A 15,773-nucleotide genomic window follows, 5' to 3' on the forward strand; every position below is an offset into this window, starting at 1 on the left:
AAGACCTGTGGGTTGGGTCTAGAAACATTAAGGTAATGCAGAGCCAGTGAGAAGCCTTTAAATGCCCTTTTCTATTCTAAACACTGACCTGCTTTATAAGTTAGAACCTCTGAGTGGGTTCTGGATAATTTCAAATACTTGGGTTGAGGATTGAGAGGGAAGAAGCTAAAAGTTCTGATTGTATTTAAATTCTAAGGAAATACCAGGATTCACTAGGCAACTTCAGAGAATTTAGAGCAGGTGGGATTACACTGCCTACAGTTTTTCTTGAAACAATTTGCTTTTGTTTTTGTTTTTTTTATTCCTGAGGTTATTCTGGCTATTTCTGAAGCTCCTCAAATAGCTAGTCTGTGTGGTCTGAAGGCAGAGTGCCATTAGCATGGTTGCCAGGCAACTAAAGCAGTATGAATTATTGGCCTTAGGATACCCATGAGGCTTGCTTCTCTTTTCCACCAAAGAATAGTTAGAATGATTTTATTCTGAGCCTTATGGATTCAGAATGGACTCAAAGTATTTGCAAATAAATCTGTGGATTACTGTTTATGGCTGGTTGTTAAAATAAGACTTTCTCAAGAGGGTCTTTTGACCTGAGTGTTTAAAGTAAGGAGTATGTCTCCTGCTCTATTTCCCTTTGAATGAGATTTACACTCATAACCAAAGCTAAGATTTAAATAACCATCAGATTAATACTCAGTGTGGGTTTTTTTTCTTTTATAAAGAGAAGCCTCTGACAGGCTCTAGACAGTTAAGATCTGATTTTCCATCTTGAAATTATCTGTAGGAAAAAATGGCCTGACTCCAAACTGACCCACTTGAAACTCAGGAACTTGAGACCCCAGTCCTGATTCCTAGCATTTTCCTCTGTTGTGCAAAGTACTCTCCTCGCTTTCTGACTCTAGGAATAATAAACGGGCTGCAAAGAACTTGGCTGAAGGGAGAGGACACAAAGTCCCTGTGCTCCTGACTTCTCCATTTGGCTTGGGCATGAATCTGCTTCCAAAGTAAAGCTGAACTCTGCTCCTGAACTCTCTATGTGGGTGGTTTTAGGAAAATATAACATATCCTGAAGGAGGACTGAAGGAGGAGGGGGAAGATGGCATGGGGTAAAAATCCATTTATAAGGATATTTAGGGCCCAAATAAAAGAAATAAAAATGTATAATAGAGGTAAAACACAGTAGCAGTAGAGGAGAAAGGATCAACTCATGGTTAGAGTGGGAAAGGGATTAAGTGGATTGAGACAAGGTGTATCTTCTGACAAGATAATTTATGGGCTGAATATAGGCATAAGAGCCATAGAGTGTTGGATATTTTGTGGTGGGGCAAGGTAAAGGAATGCCCTCCTTGTCTTTCACCATAGCCTACATGATTCAGAGATGAAGGAGACTATAAAGTGATTGTTGTACACAAGGCTGTGCTTCTTGCATTGTCTACTCAAAATAAGCATAACTTTTGTATTTATATTTTATTTATATTTGTTACAAATATTTAATAAGTAGTACCATTTGAAAAACACTATGCTAGGTATACGAGGCCCAGAGAAGTTCCAAAACATGTGTCAGAAGTAGAAAAAACATGTGTATGTCCACAAATGAACAAACAAGGGGGAGGAAGAAGAAATATTTTTAGTACGGGCTGCCCACTTCGAGATTGGAGCTGGGAAAAAGTTAAAGAGAAAGTAAGCTTTTAAATCCTGTTCTCATTATGTGGTGTTCAAATGTCCTGCCTCAGTCTGGAGGAAGGAAAATAGGCCAGATAGCAGAGCTACTTTTAATTCTAGATATATTTTTCTAAAATGAAAATGCTAGTCATTTTTATTTTTTGCTAAGTTATTCCTCCTTCTTACATAGATGGTAGGTATGTAATGGTAGGTGTATAATACCCCCCCTTTTTAGGGGGGGTATTATAAATATATACCAAAACATGTTTGTTTTAGATATTTATAGTCTCATAAGTTCTGATGTGAATGTATATTAACAGGAATGATTATCATTGGTTTTATTCTAAAAGAGCACTTTTCATGCCTTTAGCAATCCTGGTAGAGAATATTTTCCTTAACTTACAGGTATCAAATTCTTTCCTAACCATTCAGAATTTACATTCTAGAAGCCCATCTTCCTACCATCCAATTCTTGTTTCCCCTTCTAGAAGAGTTGTTTGCATCCCCGAACCAATGGTTTCTCACTGGTATTTACCTTATGGTAGTGACTCCAAGGCTTTTTGCTTATTCTTCCTTTCTTCATCTCAGTCATTAAGATCAAAGGACTGACAACCTCACCTGCAATCCAAAGCCCACCACAAAAGGAGCCCTGTTGACTTTTCCTTCTTTAGCTTTCACCATTCCTCCAAATATTTTCTGTGGTCAGTTATGATTTTCTACTCTTTGAACATACACCTGATCTTCCATTTATTTGGGGTTATTTTCATATTGGATCCTCACATGTGTTCAAAATCAGTCTATCAGCTGCAGCTTCCACTGCACATCTATCTGGTTCTTCTTGTTTTGACCCAACCTATACTTGCCCGTGCCTGCCAACTGCCTAGCTGCTTAGAAAAACCTGAGGTAGACTTGACCATCATGAGAATACCATATCCTTGTCAAGAAAGACCCTTTGGAGTACTTCCAACATTTCCATTCTTCAGGCATTTAAACAGTGCTGGGATTTTGCAGCATAGGAAAGAGGGGAGAGATTGGACTGCCTCCTTGAGCCTTCTACCATATGTTTTTACTTAGGCCCCCAAATTCATAAGATCACAAACTCTTAAATAGTTCCATCAGCTTCTGACTTTAAAACCCTGTATTAGTTTCCTAGGGCTGCCATAACAAATCGCTTGCTTAAAACAACTAAAATTTAGTCTCTCATAGTTCTGGAGACCAGAATCCAGAACCAAGGTTTTGGCAAGTCTGCACCCTCTCCAAAGGCTCTAGGGAACAATTCATTCCTTACCTTTCTCATCTTATGGTGGCTCCAGATGATCCTTGACTTGCGACCCCACAACACTTCAACTTCTGCCTCTGTGGTCACTTTGCAACCTCCTGTTCTACATATTTCTCTCCTCTATGTTTCTCTCTCTCTTTTTTTTTAAAGATTTTATTTATTTATTTGACAGAGAAAGACAGCCAGCGAGAGAGGGAACACAGCAGGGGGAGTGGGAGAGAAAGAAGCAGGCTCCTAGCAGAGGAGCCTGATGTGGGGCTCGATCCCAGAACGCCGGGATCACGCCCTGAGCCAAAGGCAGATGCTCAACGACTGCGCTACCCAGGCGCCCCTCCTCTATGTTTCTCTTATAAGGACACTTGTCACTGGATTTAGGACCCACCTAGATAATCCAGCATGATCTTAACCCAAGATCTTTAACATAATTCCAGCCTTAAACTTGAAAGGTTATATAAAGACTATTTTCCCAATAAGTTACATTCACAGGTTCTAGTAATTTGGGCATAGATCAAACTTTTTGATAGGCACAATCTAACCCACTACTATAAAAGCTTCTCTTCTCATAGGAGGCTCAACATTATTTGAAGGTCTCTAGAAGAGAAGAGGGGTCACCCTACCCAGTGTCACAACATCCAGCTGTGTTTTTTCCTTTTCTTTCTGAAGAGCCCTTTACAAACTAAAATTTCACCTTCCTTCCTCCAACTACCTGAAAGAAGTCCCTTGGTATATGAAGTAAGGCAAATTCTGATTTGGTGCGAGGGAAGGGTGGAAGATATAAGAAATAAAGAGGCGGAATCAAAATGTGAGAAGGCAAAGCCTAACTTTTAATCAGAAAGTCAAAAATATATGTCAAATGTAGAGAACAAGTTCATAACAAAATAAGAAAATAGATGGCAAAATTAGTGTCCAGGCGAGTTAAAATTATGGTAGGGTGAGGCATGGCATGGTGTGATCCACAGAGGTATTTGTCCAAAGGCAGAAACTGGACATGGGGACCCTTAGTATTTATTATGGAGATGGGTACAGCATCTTGAAAAGCTATATATTCATGGTCTGCATTGACAGATAAAAATTCCCTAAATAATAAGATGATGAGTCATAGACAAGCCTGAAGGAACAAATTTTCCAAATAAGTGATGTACAAGTATTTACATGCATATGTGTGTGTAGGTTAGTTATTAAAAACACATGTGGAAATATTTTAAGAGAGCTTAAAATACTGGATAGTTCTGCCTTTGTTGTATGTTTTATCATATCTCAGTGCAATAAGCAATCTTGGATCATATCCTACCCATAATTTATAATCTTTTTATTACTTAGAAGCATGAATTCTGAGAAGTACTTAATAAATCTTAATAAACTATCATAACATTTATTATCATTGCCCCAAATAATTTGGGTAAAAATGTACAAAACCAACTAAAAAAGGGTATAAACATATAGGTGCACTAGTAATAAATCATTCACTACCCATAAGCAACATCAGTGCATTTATGCAACATAAAATTTTTACTGCCCCAATTGTACTCTTGCCTCAGGAAACCTTTCTAGATTCTACCTTTACAATACTGTTTCTTGCTATTCCAGGTGGAGCCCAGGGATTAGCAGCAAAAGCATGACCTGGGACCTTGATAGAAGTACAGAATTTCACTCCTCTGACCTTAGGCTTATAAAGTAGATGATTCATACACATATCACTTTTTCTAGTTTATTATTTATTTATGGTCTCTCTGCTTGGTCCCTTGAATTTAACAATTTGCCATTCCTAGTTTGTATTTTTATTTCAACTCAATGGAATATGTGCCATTTTCTCAAAATAGTAAAATAAAAATGGAGGATCATAAAATTGATTTTGTCCAACTAATATTCTCTGTTTAATATTCATTTTGTTTAGATCCCCCAATCATTGAAGGAAATATGGAGGCAGCAAGAGCAGTGGATTTAATCCCATGGATGGAGTATGAATTTCGTGTGGTAGCAACCAATACATTGGGTATAGGAGAGCCCAGTATACCATCAAACAAAATTAAAACAGATGGTGCCGGTATGTTGAAGAAACTTTTTAAAATTTAAAAGGTTTATAAATAGAGTGCCACTTTAATATATAGTTGAATGTATTTCAAAATAAATAATGCTCTGAGGTAAGTGACTCATCTAAAAAATGTGTTTATGTGTGTATTGCACAAGTGTGTGTATTCTGTGTCAAGACAGTCAAAAATCAAAAAAAAAGAGGAAATATGAAGTTTAAGAATATTTTTACATAATTAATGTAAGGAAAGAGGTAAATAGAAATCACTCCATCTTCCACTAGGGACCCCTAAAATGAAGTTGGTATTTAGTATATAAACTTTCATGTAAATTCTGAATCTTAACCAAGCAGACTCTTAATTAAGCAGATCCTGTGATTCAGAAGGTTCACATTTTTGCATGTCACTCAAAGACATTTATAGCTGAGTGGCCCTGAGGTATGGTCAGGGAGGGTGTGGTGGGGAGGGAGTAGAGAGAATGGGATGAGCACTTCTCAGACCTCTCCACTTGGGGAGTCATAGCCTCTCTGAAATAGCTGTAATGTGTTCTTTTAATATGAGGTGTGACTCTATATTTGCTCTTTTATCACAGCTCAGCCTTGGATGTTCTTCCAACTTAGATTCACATTTTTATGCTAAATACCAAGTCCATTTAAATAGTCTTTCATAGGAGAAGTACTCAGCTCTATTTTCCTTTTCCCTTGCATTACCAGGCAAAAATATTGTTCTAATTCTAATAATAGCTCTTTTTATTATTATTATTCCCTGTCTATGAAAATGAAAATGTTTTGTAGGCTCTCTGAGTTTATTTTTACTATGCCTTGCCAAACTTCAGTGCTTTATTTGGGACAAAAGATTTTAAAAGGATGACAGACTGCTGTTAAAATTCTGCTATGATATCTTAATGTCGCTAATCCACATTTCTGGCTTTTTCGATTTCTTGGACTAACATCTAAATAGAATGACGAACTCTAATGTTTCAGTTTTTAAAGCCAAGTTATTCACAGGACTGCCATCAATAAACTCTCTTAAAGTTCCGTGTAGTTTACTACATTATTTACCAGATACAAATGATGATTCTGTAATAAAGGAAGAAAATAAATACTGAAGTACTGATCCGCACTGCGTATTTTCACACACGTTTCAGTTGATTCTTATAATAATATCTGAAGGTAGGTAATACAATTCAATGCTCATTAGTGGGTAGTAGACTCAGAGACAGTAAATAGTGTTGTAAATGTAACTACCTGCAAGGCTCAGTTCAAATCCAGATCTGTTTGATGCTTCTCATATATTGAGTTTTCTCTCTTATAGCTGGTGTCTCAAGCAGGACTCTAAAAATGCCTGTTTATATAAAACCTTATTCATGCTCTAGTAAAAGTTTAGATTTCATCCCTAACTATGAAACTAGATATAGCTAAATACTAATTTTTTTTGTTCTATTTTGGTATATCTACCCTTGAAATGAACACAACTCTTCCTTTTTCTCTACCTCACAGGAATCTCATTAGGATAGGGAGGTAATATAAGTTGACGCTTTATAGAACACAGATACCAGATAGCCAGGATTCTTGGGTTTGGTTTTTAACATTAGTCTCTAGAGTCACTGATGTTTTTAATAGAAGCTTCTGTATGATGGACTGAACATAGTTTCCCTTTCTTGAAAGACAGAAATAAAAAGGAACATGGGCATGATCTGACTGGTGGTTTTAACCACATAATTTCATGCTGAGAGATCTTGCACTTGATTTGATTTCACAAGTATTCATTGTCAAAATAAAGTTGCAAAAATAAAATTTAATGATTATGTTTATGCCTAAGTAAACTTATTTTGGTTAAAAAACTATAGCATTCTTATTTCAAATATAGATCTTTTTTATTTTTTTAAAGATTTTATTCATTTATTCATGAGAGCCAGAGAGAGAGAGAGGCAGAGGGAGAAGGAGGCTCCTCGTGGAGCTGCATGTGGGACTCTATCCCAGGACCCTGGGATCACGACCTGAGCAGAAGGCAGACACTTAACCATCTCAGCCACCCAGGTGCCCGATAGGCCTTTTTTAAATCTCACTGAGCTTGATTAGCTTTCCGTGATCTCTCAACTAACATGATATAGAACTAAGACTTAATCTGAACACATTTTTTGAAGTACAAAATTCTTCATAGGGGAGGGAGGATACTTTCTCTGGCATTGATGATAGATGTAAACTTCCCCTCTCCTCCTCAGGAATTCAGATACAAACAGTATCTTAATTATTTAATCTCAGAAAGTGACTGATTTGGTATACCTAGCTTGATCATCTGGAAAGAATTATTTCAAGATCTTTCTTTTTTTTTTAATCTCAAAGTAGAAATTATTAAACATGTTTTTAGGAGTAACAACAAAAAGTGTCTAAGAGAAAGATTCAATCTGAGTTTTGAATCTCAGTCTCTGAATATAATTTATATTTACTATCATATTTAGAAGATATATGTTTTTTGACATACTTATCACCAACAGTTTGTATGTAACTCTGAAGACTTTTCAACCTCAGAGTCTTCTTACCCTTAGAAATGCTGGGGAAAACTTGTTTTAGGTATCAAACCTAAAATGTTAGCAGGATTGTTTCTTTCAACCAACAAATTTTTGGTATCACCTTTTTTTAAGCATTGCCTTTTACGTTGTATTTGCTCAAATGGTATTTTGTAAGTGAATTAATTCTGTAGTGTGCTTAGAATATAATTTCCTTTGAAAGCCTTCAAAGCCAAAACCAACAAACAGACCTAAAAAGTGATAACAGTCTTGGTCCCAATGCCAGGTACAGCTCTCTGGTGATATAATGAGATGATTCATTCCTTTCTATTGTGAAAAAATAACTCCTGTAACTTCTAACACATTTGTTAATCTTTCATAAGAAAAATTGTAGGGTCTTGTATTAATCAACTTTGTGGCTACCAGCATTTCAGCACCTGCTATATATTATCAGACAGGGTGCTAAGCTTTCTATTTGCATTGCTCCACTTAATTCCCACAATAACTTCATGAAACTGGTATTATTATTCCTATTTTTACAGACAAGGAAGTTAAGATTACAACCTAGCTAATGTGAAGCAGAGCTGGGATTCAAATTCAGGACCTTCTAATTCTAAAAGCTCTGTTCCTAAACCACTAACTAAAAGGACAGTGTGCACTATTGAAGTTCCAGGACACTGGAACACTATTTCAGTAGAATTTTGGTGCCATCATTTAAAACCTTTGGTTAGAGGCAGATTATTTAACCTCTCTGACCTCGGTTTTCTCATTTCTAAATGGAAATCATTTATTCTATGATATTATGTTTTGTGATTAAAAAACATGTAAGGAAAGCAATTAGTACTTTTAGTGCATAATATTTGCTGAATAAAATTTATTTATTATGCTGCTAATTCTCATTTTAAACTTTAATATGCTAATAAGAAAATATTGTCTACTCTCTAATTGATCACCTCATTTGGTACTATATTTCCATTTTTTTAACAAGCCTAGAGAATCATAATTTCATATAATTTCTAATCAGCTTAGAGAAAGAATTTTATATATTTAATTATAACAAAATTCAACAGAATATCTCTTTAAATGTTGTTTTTCTTTTCATCCTGCTTTTTAAAAATTTAATATACATAAAATTAGACATTTACATTGCTCATTCTTACCAAAAAAAAAAAACTTTTTAAAACAAGGGGATGTTTGTCTTGTCATGTACCATTATAACAAGCCTGTAAGAGATGCCAGCATATGTCATGTGGGATAAAGGCTGGTTCCCATTTGATGGAAAGGTTGCCCCTGCACCTCATTATGCTGATTGAAAGACACAACATTATCTAATGCAGCACATGCCCTTATCTGTCCAATTACTTAATGTTAAGATCGCATTGCACAGTTGCATATATTCTTTGGATTCAGACAAGTGCATTATAAAATGGATGGTCCCAAATGAAGAATTAGAAGATGTGTTTGTAATTCATTGTAACCTGTTTAATTTTGACTGTAAGAAAGAGATAACAAAAGCATCCTTCAAAGTAATGTGCCATTATAAGACATACCCCCATAGCTAATGGATCTGCAGGTGCAGTTGGTGAGTTGATATCCTAAAACGGTGCATTTGAGTTTGTTTTGACAGCTTTGGCATTTATTTGTGCCAGATCAACGTAAGAAGGAAAAGAGAAAAAAAATAGTAGAAGAATCAGCACTTTCATCCTTTGTATAGAGCTTTAATTTCATGTCTAATGAAGCTGTTTTGCTCTTTTATTTAGTTTTATTTTTAATTTTTAGCCGTATTTTATAAAATGAGAAATGGTGCTAAGAGCATAATTTGTAGCTAGCAAGGTACTGTTCAATTTAGTTGCTATCATTAGTAATAAAAGAGATAAATCTTTTTTAAAAAGTTGCAAGAAGTATAGTTTTTTCAGCCACAAGGAGGCCTGTGTTAAGCTTTAGCTTCTCTGCACGTAGGCAGTGTGACCTGGCTAGAGCTAAGTCACTTCTTTTGGAATTCATTTGCCTTCCCTGTCAAAAGAGGATAATGCTACTTCTCTGTATACTTATTTCAAAGTGTTGATCTGAGTATCCAGCTAGGTGTGGTATATAAAAATCATTTCTGTGTTCTAGATGAGTCTTTTATTAAGCTGAGCTTCTTCATTCAGTCAGCAAACTCTCACAAATTGGGGATATTTAATACATTGAATTAGAACTGGTTGTACATATTTACTTGTTGCTATATTAAAGAAAATGTATCTTCAGGCCTGGAATCAAGATTCTATTTACATTGTTATCTTTCATGCTACAAAGTTATTTGTAGAAGAAAAAGGGAGGAACAGGAAGGGTAAGATGGTGGTTCTGGCAGTTGGATATTAATAGAGGAGGATGAAACGAAAAGCAGTGATCAAAGCCACAGTGATATTTGCACATTATGATTTAGAAGAACCCATTATCAATTGTAGTTTGTTTTGTTTGAAAACAAAGTTCACATGTGCATTAAATGCTTTTATTTTTAATACACTGAGAGAGAGAAACTGACAAATAGTGCATAATTGGTTTGAGTCTTTCATAATAATTTACTGTGCATTATGATTACTTCAATTTGTAGCATTCTTTTCTTCCCATCCAGCATTTCCTCAGATGACTTATTTGTAGACTATCATTCTGTTGAGCAGTTAACAAATTTACTCTGTACCACCATTTAAAATTCCTGTTTAAGATCAAAGCCTAGATTAATAAACAGACTTACAAGTTCAGCTTGATAAGACCATAAGACATGAGTACTTTTGTGAACTATCTTGGACCCTGTGTTGTTTTTACCTGCTACGGAAAGAACATCAGTTTAACATGGTAGATGCATGAGGAATGTTAGCAATCTGCTCCACCAGCAGAACAGGAGATCATAAGTGTTACAAATAACGACTCTCATTTGAATATCCAAATATTATGCAGTTAATTTGATTTTGTCAACAACTAATCGGAAAGAATATATATTTAAAAGCAGAATAAAAGCAGATGTAAGACGTTAATATGTACTTTAATTCCTTTGGTGTTCTAGAATCTAGAGCATTACGTTTATAACCATTTGAATCTCTTCCTAAAAACTTGGTTTTAAATCACAGTGAAATTTTGATGCAAATTAAAGTGAAAGGTTACATTCATGGTAACATTATTCTGTAAAAATGGCTATACAAGTTAAACAATAATTAATAAGAACTAAGTAGTCAACAGTTTATTTTGGGTCAGGGACCTGTCTTCATATATTCCATGATTTTCACAGTTTAGAATTTGTTGTAAACCAATCTTTATACTGTTAAATAAAACACCAAACCTCAAATAGGTGTTTATATATATGCAAATTATCTAAGCTTCCAAATCTAAAAGTAAAATTGTCTTTGTTTTTATAAACTGAAAGAATAATTACGGCATTGACTTAATTTTCTTTTTAAATAATTTTTAGTTCTGTGATTGAAATACAGAAGCACTCTTCTGAACCTCATTAGGGAATCACTGTTAGACTGAACTCATGGCAGAAGGGCAAATATAAAAAACTCACTGTTTCACCTTTCCCAGTAAAATAATATATCATTTATTCATGATTAATTCAATAATTTTGTATTTTTCCTAAGTATTTTATTAAAATCTTTTAAACGATTTATAGTTAAAAGGAAGCTTAGTTCACTGTTAAATTACTTTGGATCCAAAAGTTGAATAAGCAAGCCTTGTGCTTAGAGTGATCTACTTCCCTGAAAGAAATCATGATTTGCCCAAGTCTTCCTGTTCACGCAAGGTTGAATGCAAACATAGAGCACATAGGTGCTCAGATTCTTGTCAGATATGTAGGTTATATTTCAATTTGACCTGTGAAAAAAATGTCCCATAGCTGCTAAGCTACAACTGAACATTCAAAGCTAAATGGAGGATATTAAGTCAATAATTAACCCAAGGTTCGAAAAACTCTATTAGGAGGTACAGTACCTTTATTACTGGCTTTTATTCTAACATTATGAGCTCAGTGAATAATCTTTGAAGAGCAGGTCAATCTCGACTTACTTACTGAAGCATGTTAAAAGAGCTTAAAATAAACATTATGAAATGGAAAAAAAATTCAATCTAACATAAACATATTCCATTTTTAGCTCTGTTCTAAATAAAGAGGCTAATATTGATTATAATGAAAAGGATTACAGTGAAATGTTTTGGCAAATAATGCTTCACCTGATGAAAGCAATATTTGATTCAACAAATTACAGTATAATAAATTATTCTAGAGTTATTTTTGAAATTATTTGCCTGTGACCACAAAACTTAGAGTTAAACAAAAAAATTTGATTTATTCATTGATTATAGAACAGCATGTTCTTTGTTTCTTGTTTCTTGTAGCATGTAGAGTTTTAACTTCAGAATATGAGTTATGGGGTTTAAAGGGTTTCCAAGAGTTATTTTAATGTCCAGCCTTCTATATGCATTTTATCTAAAGTGGTACAATTATCTTTTAACACCTCTGTGCACTAAATTTTTATTTATTTTTTTAAATGATTTTTTATTATATTATGTTAGTCACCATACAGTACATCCCCGGATTCCGATGTAAAGTTCGATGCTTCATTAGTTGCGTATAACACCCAGTGCACCATGCAATACGTGCCCTCCTTACTACCCATCACCAGTTTATCCCATTCCCCCACCCCCCTCCCCTCTGAGGCCCTGAGTTTTTTTCTCATAGTCCATAGTCTCTCATGTTTCATTCCCCCTTCTGATGACCCCCCCTTTCTTTATCCCTTTCTTCCCCCTACCGATCATCCTAGTTCTTATGTTCCATAGATGAGAGAATTCATATGAGAATTGTCTTTCTCTGCTTGACTTATTTCACTTAGCATTATCTCTTCCAGTGCCGTCCATGTTGCAGCAAATGTTGAGAATTCGTTCTTTCTGATAGCTGAGTAATATTCCATTGTATATATGGACCACAGCTTCTTAATCCAGTCATCTGTTGAAGGGCATCTCGGCTCCTTCCATGATTTGGCTATTGTGGACAATGCAGCTATGAACATTGGGGTGCATATGGCCCTTCTCTTTACTACGTCTGTATCTTTGGGGTAAACACCCAGTAGTGCAATGGCTGGGTCATAGGGTAGTTCAATTTTTAACTTTTTAAGGGACCTCCACACTGTTTTCCAGAGTGGCTGTACCAACTTGCATTCCCACCAACAATGTAGGAGGGATCCCCTTTCTCCACATCCTCTCCAACAATTGTTGTTTCTTGCCTTGTCTATCTTTGCCATTCTAACTGGCGTAAGGTGGTATCTCAGTGTGGTTTTGATTTGAATTTCCCTGATGGCTAATGATTTTGAACATTTTTTCATGTGTCTGTTAGCCATTTGTATGTCTTCATTGGAAAAGTGTCTGTTCATATCTTCTGCCCATTTTATGATTTGTTTATTTGTTTCTCGTGTATTGAGTTTGAGAAGTTCTTTGTAGATCTTGGATACCAGTCCTTTATCTGTGGTGTCCTTTGCAAATATATTCTCCCATTCCGTGGGCTGTCTCTTAGTTTTTTTGACTGTTTCCTTGGCTGTGCAGAAGCTCTTTATCCTGATAAAGTCCCATAAGTTCATTTTATCTTTTATTTCTCTTGCCTTTGGAGATGTGTCGTGAAAAAGGTTGCTCTGGCCGATGTCATAGAAGTTGTTGCCTATGTTCTCCTCTAGAATTTTGATGGATTCCTGTCTCACATTGAGGTCTTTCATCCATTTGGAGTTTATTTTTGTGTATGGTGTGAGAGAGTGGTCAAGTTTCATTCTTTTGCATGTAGCTGTCCAATTTTCCCAGCACCATTTATTGAAGAGACTGTCTTTTTTCCACCGGATGTTTTTTCCTGCTTTATCAAAGATTAGTTGCCCAAAGAGCCGAGGGTCCATTTCTGGGTTCTCTATTCTGTTCCATTGGTCGATGTGTCTGTTTTTGTGCCAGTACCATGCTGTCTTTGTGATCACAGCTTTGTAGTACAGCTCGAAATCCGGCATTGTGATGCCCCCAGCTTTGTTTTTCCTTTTCAACAGTTCCTTGGAGATTCGGGGCCTTTTCTGGTTCCATACAAATTTAAGGACTATTTGTTCCAGTTCTTTGAAAAATGTCCTCGGTATTTTGATCGGGATAGCATTGAAAGTGTAGATTGCTCTGGGTAGCATGGACATTTTAACTATGTTAATTCTTCCGATTCATGAGCATGGAATATTTTTCCATCTTTTTATCTTCCTCAATGTCTTTCAAGAGTGATTTATAGTTTCTAGAATATATGTCCTTTACATCTCTGGTTAAGTTAATTCCAAGGTAACGTACGGTTTTTGGTGCTATTGTAAACGGGATGGATTCCCTAATTTCTAACACTTATGTGGTGACAGTTGAATAGTAAGGTAAAATCTCTCAAAATCATATTAATTCGGCTGTGTTTGATTCAAGTGTTTGATGACATGGAGGGTAAGTGGAAGGCAAATGGAAATCATCATATGGTTTATAGACATAAAGAAACCCATACATGTTTGTTTCTGTGCAATTAATGTGCATTATTCAACAAAGAATTTGCATGGTTAACATAGGGGGAGTTGTGAAGTATTTATTCTTGAATCACAATTATTTGTTGGGATCTGCAGCTTAGGGAATGGATGCATTGCTTTGAGCCCTCTGAGGAAGGTGTGGCTATTTCCTATCGGGAAAGATCTGGGGAATCAAGGAATAACTCATCTTTAATATGTTCTTTAAAATGTTAACAGATCTGGGAATATCTCAGACTGAGCCACAACAGTTGTATGTAAAATCACAGACCATTCATGTAGCTGAGTAGCTGATCTCTAACTGTGTCCGGTGCAGGACAAACTATGCTTTACCTATCTGTACAACTCCAGTTAGATGCAAATCCAATAAGACACAGCATACAATAAGATACAGGATGCAAATCTGATAAGATATAGTGACTATCCTCAAGAACTTTCCAGGAGAGAGAATAATGGGGGGAAAAAGCAAAAACAAAGAAAAGGCATTGGACTTGGCAGTTGGAAGCAATTTTGTGACTTTTGGGAGAGTGATTTCAGTAATATGAAGAAGTAGAAAACAGATTATGGGTTGTTAAGAAGTGGTTATAGAGTGAAGTACAAAAAATAGCCATATATCAGTTCTTTGCTGTTCAGTGACAGGAAAGTGTTTGATGACATGGAGGGTAAGTGGAAGGCAATATTACAGATAATTTTTAAAGATGGAGAGACTGCAGAGTAGAATCCAATAGAATGACTGAAAACTGAAGGATGGTATAAGAAGATAGAGTATGGGAGAGTTGGAGTCCCTGATGCGGCAAGAATCTAGAAGAGATTTAGGAACTGGAAGTGAGTACCAGAAACGATATTAGATCTCTAATATTTCCAGATATTTTCAGGTAACATTATCCAATGTTAGTGAAGAGCCACTCTTTAACAGTTATTTGTAAATTAAAGCATAAAACTAACACCACAACGGTAAATTATTAGAAGGTCATATGGTTGAAAAGTAAGACCGGTGAAATATTTTCCCAACAAAGGGGATCCAATCTTTCAAAATCATATTATGAAAGAACAGAGGAGAAAAAAAAAAGGATGTGTGTGGGAGGAGGACAAATTTGCTTTGTTACCCCTTGCTGAAGAAAACCCATACTCTCCTATGGCACTGAATCAATATTTGCCTTGGCAGTAAAACATTTTATATACATTCTATAGCTACTATGAGCCATTGTTATTATAATGTGTGGATCCTGTGTGCAGCTTTTGTCTCCTAGTGAAAGAAAAAAATTCATGGTTTTTGTAGTGAATAACTGTAGTGCCAGAAAATAAATACACCACCTCATATTTGATTGTTTCATTTGTTTGTTTGTTTCAGCACCTAATGTGGCTCCTTCAGATGTCGGAGGTGGGGGTGGAAGCAACAGAGAGCTGACCATAACATGGGTGGTAAGTATCAATAAGTTGCATATAGTAGAGGCTGCTTTACTGACACTTAATCTCAAATCCATTTTGTTTCCTGAAATAAATGGAAACAAAAGACATTGCCCAGGGTTAACTGTTTTTGTTTTGTTTAAATATAATAAGAAAAATTCTAATGGGCAATTAGGGAAATTATCAACAAGTAGAAGAAACTATGAGTTCACCAGAGATTTCAAAGTAGGGTTTCTTCTCCATCAAGTGAGTATAAAGAGAAATTGAAGTTTAAATGGAAAGTAATCCAATCTTATTCCACATATGGTTGTTATTTACATTCATTTGTTGATTCATATCTTAACTGAGTCAAA

The 15,773-nt window shown here is 35.6% G+C and overlaps 1 protein-coding gene across 3 annotated transcripts in view; it reads left to right on the forward strand.

Moving 5' to 3' along the window:
• The window catches only part of CNTN1 (contactin 1), a 341,918-nt gene that overhangs the window by 278,439 nt on the left and 47,706 nt on the right, over positions 1–15,773 (forward strand). For all 3 annotated transcript variants that reach the window (XM_034645472.1, XM_034645473.1, XM_019805131.2), the window contains 2 exons: positions 4,833–4,982; positions 15,365–15,435. In XM_034645472.1, the coding sequence (XP_034501363.1) occupies positions 4,833–4,982; positions 15,365–15,435 (221 nt within the window). The remainder of the gene's footprint in view (positions 1–4,832; positions 4,983–15,364; positions 15,436–15,773) is intronic.

Source organism: Ailuropoda melanoleuca, chromosome 16, assembly GCF_002007445.2.
Source record: "Ailuropoda melanoleuca isolate Jingjing chromosome 16, ASM200744v2, whole genome shotgun sequence".
NCBI lineage: Eukaryota > Metazoa > Chordata > Mammalia > Carnivora > Ursidae > Ailuropoda > Ailuropoda melanoleuca.